Source organism: Ylistrum balloti, unplaced genomic scaffold (genome assembly GCF_031769215.1).
Source record: "Ylistrum balloti isolate Yb309-2 unplaced genomic scaffold, AGI_CSIRO_Ybal_v1 Utg371150, whole genome shotgun sequence".
Taxonomy (NCBI): domain Eukaryota; kingdom Metazoa; phylum Mollusca; class Bivalvia; order Pectinida; family Pectinidae; genus Ylistrum; species Ylistrum balloti.
In genome coordinates, this window is record NW_026782630.1 from 311,501 (window position 1) to 322,458 (window position 10,958).

Consider the following 10,958-nt stretch of genomic DNA (forward strand, 5'->3'; position numbering starts at 1 on the left):
TGTGGTGAACGTTGCCAAAAACAGGATCGAAATCGTATCTTTACGACACTTAGAAACTATAATGGTTAGATAAGTGGAAACACATTTATTCTATGTGAATTACGAACAAATAGAAAAAACAATCTTATTATTATTAATTGTACATAAAGTTTTCACGACATCACATTTCAAATGTGATCACCTAGCCGTTTGATCAAAGTAAGCGTGAAAGTGTGCTTACACCAAGGGTCTAGTTGACCGAGATTAGCATAAACACCGGACGGATCGACCACGAGAAAAACTGTTCGTTGTAGGTCTACATCAGCTGTATATTATCTTTATATTTCCAGTTAAACTGATATAGGCCTCACATTATATATACGTGTTGAGTATGTGATTCTGATTTACATCCATTTACAAAAAACGTCAACGTAAATTATTGTATACATTCCATGTTAAAGAAATCGTCCACATCTGCATATCAAGTTCACAACATCCTCAACTCCAGGGATGTACACCTGCGTTTCTCATCAGTAGGCCTATTGCGAGTTCTTCTGACTTTTGCACCAGACGTTAACTATAGATATTTTGACATACAGTTGTTGAGATATGGAAATATAACTTCGACAACTAACTGTCCACGATGTAAAATTTGAATGCCATATTGTAATGAAACCTTATGTGGCATGCAGCAATATCCAACACAACACAATATTGTTTTATTTCTCCGTGATAAACTTGCCAATTATGACGTGCGTGAGCTAAAGGGAAACCCTACAACATATCAATTAAGTTAATTATGATTATTAACATATCGCTTGGTAACACGATATGTATGTTAGTATTCTCCCATATAAATATTCCATATTTTGTTCAAACTTGTAATTCATTATCTGAAATCTAAGATGGCCGCCATCTTGAAAAACATATTTTAAACTTCTTCTCCAGTTCCATTGGTGCCATTGAGCTAAAAATTGGTGGGAATGTTAAGGAAAGGTGGCCAACAAAGTGTCATTTTTCAACCTTGTCAAAACTTTGATATGGCAGCCAGGGAGGCCATTTTATAACACGATTGTGCAATCATGGTTTTCCTGTGCAACACCTATTTCAAAATTCTCAAGTTTCACCATTGGGATTGAGCTCCAACGTTACTGTCAATTTCATTCACTGCTGAAAGTTTTTGTAGTCAGATGACCGTTAAGACCCATGGACCTATTGTTTCTCCTTTTCACACTGGACAATTCATGAATAATTGAGTCAGTCATTTCTTATTTTTTCATACTTTAAATTTTTTTCGTTTAAATCAAAAACTTAACTTGTCTTACTTTTTATTCGCTTTTTATACTGGTGTATCATTAGAATACTTTTCTCATTGGAAAGGGTTGGGAAAACTCCAGTTCACATGACATCAGATCTAGGATGGCAGAACAAAATGTGAGTACAACGTTTGGAAATATGATGAAATGTTATTAAAAAGAACCTAAACATGACATCTATGTGTTGAAAAAGCTACCAATATCTTCATTGTACTTTCAAACAGAGAACATTCTATTTTCAGTACGAGGAAATAATGAAATATTATTTGCTGAATATCTGTTGAACTGTATATTTGAGTTGGGGAGTCTTATGATCATTATGGTGATGAAAATAAAAGAATTTGGTCATGAATAGCTATAGCATTATCCCACTGTTAATAAACAGAGAAACTCTGAAGAAATAAGATACTTCAGTTTTCTCAAATCTGCTCCTTTAAACATTCTAAATTGAAGAATAAAAACATAATGCACCAATTCAATCTCTGAGGTCTCCGATCTTCATTTTCTTTTAAGGAATAAAACAAATGAGAAGTTAATCCATGAGAATAATTAAATAAACAAAATCATAAAGAGATGGCAGATGCTGCTGGAAGAGAAAAAATAATTTCCTTGTTTGTTGCGGGGTCAAGTTCAAAAGATCCTTGTGACTGTAAAAGAATAGCTCTTGATCATTAGTGCACCATCAACATTGATGACTTGAGATTTTATTTCTCTGTGAATTGTACTTAATTGACAAAAATTGAAAATTAGAAGAAACATACAATGACTCCTGCTATCTTTTTAAATACAGCTAAAAGGACAAGAGGATCTTACTTCAACTGTTGCTAAGCATTACAATGAGTTACAGGAATCCGGCCTGGAGAAAAGAAAAGAAAGTCGTATATTCCATCTGAGAAATTTTAATAACTGGATAAAAAGTGTTCTTATTGGTAAGTGTATCATACTCAAAATTTCATAAATAACTGGATAAAAAGCGTTCTTATTGGTAAGTGTATCATACTCAAAATTTCATAAATAACTCAAAATTTCATGATCATTGCAAAGCAAGCAGCATGGTCACAATAATATTCTGTTTCTCTTGTGGAGTGGGCCATCATTTTTAGACATTTCCATAATTCACTGAATAAGACAAGGGGACAACATGTTACTCCTTACTTAAGATCAATATCAGGGGTGAGCTTATTACATTGCATTGGTATATTGATTTGTCATTTCCTAGTACAGAAATATGTACATATGAGCTCAAATCAGCTTGGGATTATTGCCAAATATGTACAGTGGTTAAAATCTGCATATATTGTGTAGGATCTCCCAAAGCGAGCTATAATGTTGGTTAATAAAGAAATTCTATAGGCATAACTATTGGTTCAAATGTCAAATTCACCTTTGATGTTAAAAAGCGGAACAGTTCTGGTTTTTTTTTGTGTTTTGTTTTGTTTTTTTTTTTGCTTTTTTGCACATTTGCTGGCATTTACATGTTTGGGCATTTACGGTTGCATTTGAAACAGGGGAGACAATCCAGGCTGTACATGGCCAAAGTAACGAACGTTCTGACCTCAGTGTACTTGATCTATGTTGTGGTAAAGGCGGTGATCTTCTCAAATGGAAGAAAGGACAGATATCTAAAATTGTGTGTGCAGGTATGGAATAAACAGATTAGAAATAAAAGTTTTCCAATGACACAATTTTTTCAAAACCTATAAAAAATCATGTTTAGTTGTGTGTTGGATGCCTGTTTGTACATTTAGTTTATATATTATATAGGATTATTTTACCTTTTGTTTCCATGCTTACTGGTTAGCATGTATTTCAACAAAAAGTTTAGAATTTCTTAAAGCCAAAGCAAAACATGTTTTGAGAGCTGTTTACCCTAACCTCTTTATGTAACAATTTTTCAAAACGGGATACACTTTCAGATATAGCAGCCACCTCTGTTGAACAATGCCAGAGTCGCTATCAGGAAATGGTTGACCGTGGTCGGAATGACCGAGGCCCAAATAGAATCTTCTCTGCAGAATTTATAACAGCAGATTGTACTAAAGTAAGTGAAATAATTCGTTTAGCACAGATGTTATCTTTTATCAATATTTCCCATGTTTAAATGTTGCCAATGCATTAATGACAATAATGTCAAAAGTATGAACACTTATTGCACAGTCCTATTACCATAATTAGTTCTAATACAAAATACATGGAAAACCACAGAGACTTGACACAAATTTCCAACCCATGATCTATATATATCATATTTACTATGATAGACACTATGGGGAATACTTGGTGATATAATTCTTTCTCTGTCTACAGGAGAGATTGAGAGACACTTACAAGGACAGCAACACAACATTTGACATCACAAGTTGTCAGTTTTCTTTTCACTACTGTTTTGAGAGCTACCCACAAGCCAAACTAATGCTACAGAATGCCTGTGAATGTTTAAAGCTTGGTGGGTACTTTATAGGAACAACGCCTGACTCATATGAAATTGTGTAAGTCATGCTAGAAGTTTTTTCACATCTTTTTGATTTCTTCAAGTTTCACATGCTACAGGTTCTAGAGTGAGTAGGGAGCATTGAACCACCACTTCCTGTCTTCAGCTTAGATTACATAGGTCTACGCTCTAAGGGACTGAGCTGTGGTGATCCACTACATGTACCCAGTAGATTAAGTACTTAAGTCATGTATTATTTTGTATGGATAAAAAGTCAAATATACAACTAAGTATTTACAAGATAGAAGGTTAAGTTTCCTGCGTACTTAATAAATCATCCTGATAATTATCTCTGAGAATGCAAATATATGTCAACCTGATTTAAAGTCATAGATTCTTAGGTTATGTAAACATGTTCTCAGAATGTTTTCACAGTTTTCATTGTTAAAGATATAGATACTTTGTATGTATTAGTTATAAAGTTGAAATTTATAAGTCTACAATAGAAATACACCACCACAGTTCAGTTGTGACCTGTCGAGGACACAATAATTGTTTCAGGCGAAGGTTTCGTGACTCTCCTGATCGGTGTGCGGGCAATGATGTGTACAGTGTGAGTTTCTGTTCTGAAGATGTTGATAACATTCCCCTGTTTGGAGCCAAGTATAACTTCCATTTAGAGGGTGTTGTGGACTGCCCAGAGTTCCTTGTGTATTTCCCAGTGTTGGAAAAGTAAGTCCAACATTACATCACAGTTTATAATTAACAGGGTTGCTGATTGTATATGAGATGTTATATTAAGAAACATGCTCAAAAATCTCCTGATTGGATAAAATGGGCTGAGGGCAACTATGAAGTATTACTTATCTTGAATTTCTGGACAACTGATTTCCTCTAGCCTTATATTTAAGATTAATCATTACATTAATTTATTAACTTACTGCGAGCCAGAAAATACTGTTGATATTTATCTTACAAGAAACAGCAGGACATGGAAACACTATTGGTTCCTAATGCTACGCAACAGCAATACATATGGATGGGTTTGTCTAATCGTTGAAGGAATACAGTATCTGAATGTTTCAGCAGTAACCTTTATGTCTAGGGTGCTTTATAGATTGGTTCTATTATGGCACTATATGATTAAATGAAATTTAATCTAATCACTGGTACTGATTTATATTTGACCATATAAGCGTATTCATTTGGTGATAAGTCCATTCCTGGAAATAAGCCCTCCCAAGACTATTATAAATCGGAAGAATCACAAATAAATGCTTGTTTACTTTCCTGTAATAATCCCACTCCTGAATTCTAGGTCAGGATAATGTGTTGACCCCTAGGCTTATTTGAGGAAAAAGTTTGAAAACAACTAGCTTATTCAAATTGATACTTGTTGTCTTCCATCATCCCCATGAAATACCCACTATATGCAATAAATTCTCCTTATTGTAGAATGGCAGAGGAATTGGGTATGAAGCTGGTTTATAGAAAACCATTTGATGAATACTTCGCAGAAAAATCTGAGATAGGTGAACACAGAGGGTTGTTAGGGAGAATGTCTGCATTAGAGGTAAGTTTGAGATCAACAATCACATGGCATCAACATTAGAGATAAATTTGAGATAAAAAATGGCAGGGCATCAACATTAGAGATACTTTTGCGATCAACAATCGCAGGGCATCAACATTAAAGGTGAGTTTGAAATAAAAAATGGCAGGGCATCAACATTAGAGGTAAGTTTGAGATCAACAATCGCAGGGCATCAACATTAGAGGTAAGTTTGAGATCAACAATCGCAGGGCATCAACATTAGAGGTAAGTTTGAGATCAACAATCGCAGGGCATCAACATTAGAGGTAAGTTTGAGATCAACAATCGCAGGGCATCAACATTAGAGGTAAGTTTGAGATCAACAATCGCAGGGCATCAACATTAGAGGTAAGTTTGAGATCAACAATCGCAGGGCATCAACATTAGAGGTAAGTTTGAGATAAACAATCGCAGGGCATCAACATTAGAGGTATATTTCAGTTCAACAGTTTTAAATTTGATTTACATGGTCTCTGGATATAGGTGTTAGAGGTAAGTTAGAGATCAAGTAACTGAGGGCAATAATATGTACTTATACAGTAAGAAAGCATTGAACAGAGTTTATTGTGTTATCGGTTCATATTTTGCTCGAATAATCCCTGAATCCTTTATATATATATATGTGTGTTTGTAGTGTTATCCTCCTCCCGAAGGCACAGCACTAGTAGGCACCAATTCAAATGACTACAAAGACACAGAGATCTGCCTCAACAAACTCAAGGAGGAGGACACGCGGCCGGAGGACCTCAAGCATCATCGCCCTGTTAGAGTGGTAAACATTTTTTTACACTGGTCCATGGGAATGCATACTATTGTTTCAAGCACTCGTTAGATACTTTAATATTTGTATAAGCAGAACTTACAAATTTGTCTTGTTTTAGTGTACACCCATATAACCATAATGATATTGAATGTTCTAGGAAGATATGTATTATATTTTGATATGGCACAGTGATTTTCTTACAAAACAGAATGGAAGCTAAATTAAATATCTGAGACAAAATCCAGGTCTGCTAACTGTTTAATTGACTCCCAAAACTTCATGTAATTTGATCTTCTTGAAATATGAAAACTCTGATTGATGATTGTGCTCTCTTTTACATTATTTCAGGGAACATTGTCACAAGCAGAATGGGATGCCTCAAGTAAGTTTTAAAATATCGGTATATATCCCACCTGTCACTGTTCCATTCCACATTATGGTAATATCTGGTGCATTAAAATGATTGTAGAGAAAACACTGATATTTTCTCTATTCACTGCGAGGAATTTCTGTTACTTCAGAAGAGTAAGAAGTAATTACTAATAAAGCTTTGTTCGTAATCTCCCCACAAAAATATCTATTTGGAAAAATTTGAAAGATTACTGTATTGTTTTTATTTATGACATGTGGTAGACGTAGCATTTGTCCTCACAACAGCATTAATTCCATTATATGTAAATTGTTGTCTTGATCCACAAAATTGTTATATACAAGTATAAAGTATGGTTTTCAGTAGTAGTATTTAGGTCTCAAAACATGAATCTTCCCTGATTTTTACACTGACACAGTAATAGCTGTGTTTTCTCCAAGCAATTGATCCCATCCCTATATAATTATCAGGCTTCAGTGTTTCAGTTTAGGTTATTTGAACAAGTAATTAGTAACTGGAAAGTGACTGTGTCCCTCTAGACAACACCAAATGTTTCAGGTTTAGTATGGTGGCTACAGATAGATAACTGATTAATATGTTTTATGTCAGATTTAAGGTACATAATCCAGTTTCCTGTTTGTGTCAAACATTGAGGAGAAGAAACAAAGGTTATACACATGGTACAGAAATATGATTTATGACATGGCTGGCTTGTTGTGTCATGTCATACATTCATATCGTAAATTCTGTAAAGCACATTCGAAATAACACCATTCTGACATCATAAATGACTTGCCTCTTGATGATGTTACAAGATTGTTGCGGTAGTGTCAGTCTGCACCCATCTGTTTATAAAAACAACTATCTTAGAGTTTTCACTTATACTTTTGAAATAAAGGTAATGTGATCAATAGAATCTTACACTTGTGCCAATGTTATATGAAATTTTCACAACCTCTCAAATGATTTGATATATTACATGCCTAAATTATGATATATAAAATTATTGAACTCATTTAACAAATTCTAAATAACTAACCTAAGATTCTCTATGTTTCATCCTGTTTATGCTTGTGATATTATTAAGGCACTAGATATTCATATTTTCATTCACATTAATTGCCAAATGAAATAAGGTATATACATACAGTGTACTTATATCAAGGTTATTGGCATAGGCGCCAAAAATCTGACTTACTATTTTACGTAAAACAAAATTTTAATCTAAATTTATATTTCAATTTCAATCACTGAAAATTTAAGTTGCAAGACAAATCCTCCTGGTTTTCTTCTACATCTTGTTCAGTGTTACCCTATATCAGAAATGGGTTCTTAACTTACTGTTAGTCTTAAAATATCATGACATGTTGGGGTAAGGTCACTGATAAGATTTCCTTTTTTTCTGTCTGAATTTAAAACTTACTTAATTGTTCAAACATTGTACCGAAGTCTTTTTTTTCCAGCTATATATTTAGTATTTGCTTTCCAAAAAGTGAAAGATGTTAATACTGGAAAATTGTGGACTGAACCAAATATGGATGCACAATCCAATAAGCATCAGAGTGAAGGCTCACGAAAACGTCACAGTGACCAGCACCGAGACATTGCTGAATCAACACCGAAACAACAGAAGACGTCTTAGATTGAGGACAAATGAGTACAGTAAAACTACAGACCTTCGGTGCTATAAGTCAGTGATACATATTCAAGTCTCTTACCTAGGCACCGTCATTACACAGGACTATATTGTTGTAAATCAAATCTACGAGTAGAAATTTCTTGGGAAAGTGACCCAGTGTACAGATTGTGTCATGGTACTACATAAAACATGCAATAAAAAGTCAGTACTCATGATACTTTGACTGTGGAAGTAAGATATGAATGATGAAATCTGAGGATTGATAATACATTTTCTTAATAGTTAGAAAATTCAAATTATGTGGGAAGGAACTGAGTGTAAAAGGAATAAACTGATAGATGTATTAAGGTATTGTTCATGAGAGAGAGAATGTTGCAGATGTTCAGAGTTTTCCATAATTTTGACAATAGTAGGCTGTGTAATGAAAGTAGGAGGCTGTCCTGCTGTGTACGTGTAGTCGTGTACGGAACATTATTACGGAACTGGATTGCTGTAGGTGGGCAAATGATCAAAGTAGCCAGTCAAATTGGCCGGCGACCGACTCTTATGGAAAACCCTGGATGTTGATGAATTTAGCTCTGAAAAATGAAGTGAAACTAGATGCGAGTGTAAGAATGAAGATGAATGATACGATTATTGATGTGAATGACGTACGAATTAACCTTTTATTTTGTTTAGATAATGAGATGGTAAATCCATAAATTGTATAAATACACTTGTCATTACAGAATAAACATAGTTTCTCATACTTAGATTATCGTTACAGAGACAATGGCAGTAGTTAACATCATATAGTTGCTATACGTTGCTGCACAGTTTCCATAATACAGAATACAATGTTGTTTATCATTGATCCGACCACAGTCAGTTAATTTGTTATTAGTATTGACAAGACATTTCCAATGAAAAAACTATACCAGATCACTTATTAAACTCCTCTTGTAAATATTCATTTTAGGAATAATTCTTGTCAGTGTCATTTTTAATTTCTAACTGTGGTAGCTAGGATTTACAGGTCTTTGGAATGCTTTTACACAATTTTGAGATCTGGATGCCCAGATGATATCACAAGTACAAAATATATTCATTAGATCTTAGAATCAGGTAACTGTTAAAAGGACTTATCCTTTGTGATACGTAACAAAATAGGATATTGACAGTAGATCACAATAAAGACGTGCTGCAGTTAGTGCATACATGTTGTGGATACATCATGGTAAAACATGTTTTTAACTGATTTTTTTTTATTATTTTATCATTTCGTACATATCAAATGTATCGCCTTATTAACGATAACAGTTGGTTTTCACTGACATATGCACATAAAAAGGTTTTTGCATCATATATGATAACGCATGCACACAAAACACGGACACTGTAAACCCAAAGGAAATGGTCTCAACAATGTTTGTGGTGAATGTCGCTTATTTTGTAAATATGATTAACTTAGAGTTATCAACAAAATCTGATATTAAAAAAGGATTTTACTATCTTTGTCGCTACTGTTGGTGTCATTCCTGGCCGGCATCATATGCTCGTGTTTTTATGAAATGAATTGTTTTCAAAGCTTGTATGTAATGTTATCAGCACAGATTTTGAGAGGGTTTTCACAAACAAAAAGAAGTGGTCAAGCTAGACATTGGAAATTGACCATGAATATTGGTATGGCATAGAAACGTAAATGTATAAAACACACAATCAGTAACAAACTTTATGTTTTTATCGTGATGTTGCTTTAATATGAAAATAGTGCTAAATACAAAAAAATCAATTCCTGAAGGACCAAAATTAGCTGTGCTTCTGAAAGTTCATTGGTAGCATTTCAGAAGAACAATGCAACAGTGTAGATTTAAAATACATAAGAAAAACCTTGTTATCTCAAACTCATGTAACTTGATAACCACATTTAATTTGAAATTAACAACTAAAAATAGAGCCAACGTCAGTTCCAGCTGTGAGGGTTGATCAGTGGGGTGCTGCGCGTTGGGAGGCTTCATCAGGTCCTGATGAAGCCTCACCCTAGAGGCGAAACTAGTCGACCATGATAAATTCCCCACTAATTGGTGACGCTTGGGTGTGTTGTGATTGAATTCTACCTTTATTATTTAATTTGAAATATTTTATTGGTCCCAGCCAAGTATCACAAAAAGCATTGGAGCTCACTTAAATCAAATACCCAGATGACTTGAAGTTTTCTCATGGTTCAAGAGACTTTGAAATAACAAGGTTCACCTGTATGTACACTTTATTGAAGTTATTAAAGTTTTTGTTATGTAGTGGAATGGAAGGTTTGGAGCAAATAAATATGGCTAGATTGAGATGAAACTGAGTTGGTTTACATTTCAACCATTACCATTAGATATTTTAGATAATTGTAAAAGGATGCTGCAAATTACACTTTTCACAACGGCAGGTGTAGGGTTGACTAGCTGGAGTATGTCAGTCATTGGTTGTGAAGGGACCCATACCTTCAGCATAATAAAGTACATACTGTTGGTATAATGAATTTAGATATTTTATTGAATCCTATTATATCTTGTAATGGCAACAGAAATATTTGCAAGCTAATGCTTAATTTTATCAAATTTGTAAATGGCAGATTTTTGGCCCACCATTATTAGATGGTAGGCTATTCAAATTGCTCTGCATCCGCGGTCCATCAGTCTGTTAATGTTTTTTGTTATCGCTTTTTCTGGAGAAGATCTGGATGGATCTATCTCAAATTTCATATGCAAGTTTCCTTCTAACCCTTGTAGTGCCCATTTGATTTTCGGCCTGACAAAACACCAAAATGGCTGAAAGGCAGCCATCTTGTATTTTTACTTTGCAAGTATGTAATCGCTATATCTTTCTTGATTAGTACATG

General features: G+C 34.2%; 1 protein-coding gene across 2 annotated transcripts; it reads left to right on the forward strand.

Annotated features, from left to right (window-relative positions):
* Positions 1-266: 266 nt before the first annotated feature.
* LOC132561145 (mRNA cap guanine-N7 methyltransferase-like) lies at positions 267-10,417 on the forward strand. 2 transcript variants are annotated; one of them, XM_060225874.1, is made up of 11 exons: positions 267-289; positions 1,360-1,413; positions 2,086-2,224; positions 2,804-2,935; positions 3,212-3,336; positions 3,603-3,784; positions 4,288-4,458; positions 5,182-5,299; positions 5,955-6,092; positions 6,432-6,465; positions 7,917-10,417. In XM_060225874.1, the coding sequence occupies exons 2-11, from the start codon at positions 1,399-1,401 to the stop codon at positions 8,093-8,095; spliced, it is 1,233 nt and encodes a 410-aa protein (XP_060081857.1). In that variant the 5' UTR covers positions 267-289; positions 1,360-1,398; the 3' UTR covers positions 8,096-10,417. The 2 variants fall into 2 exon arrangements, with proteins under 2 accessions (XP_060081857.1, XP_060081856.1); XM_060225873.1 differs by lacking the exon at positions 267-289 and adding an exon at positions 313-368.
* Positions 10,418-10,958: the final 541 nt, after the last annotated feature.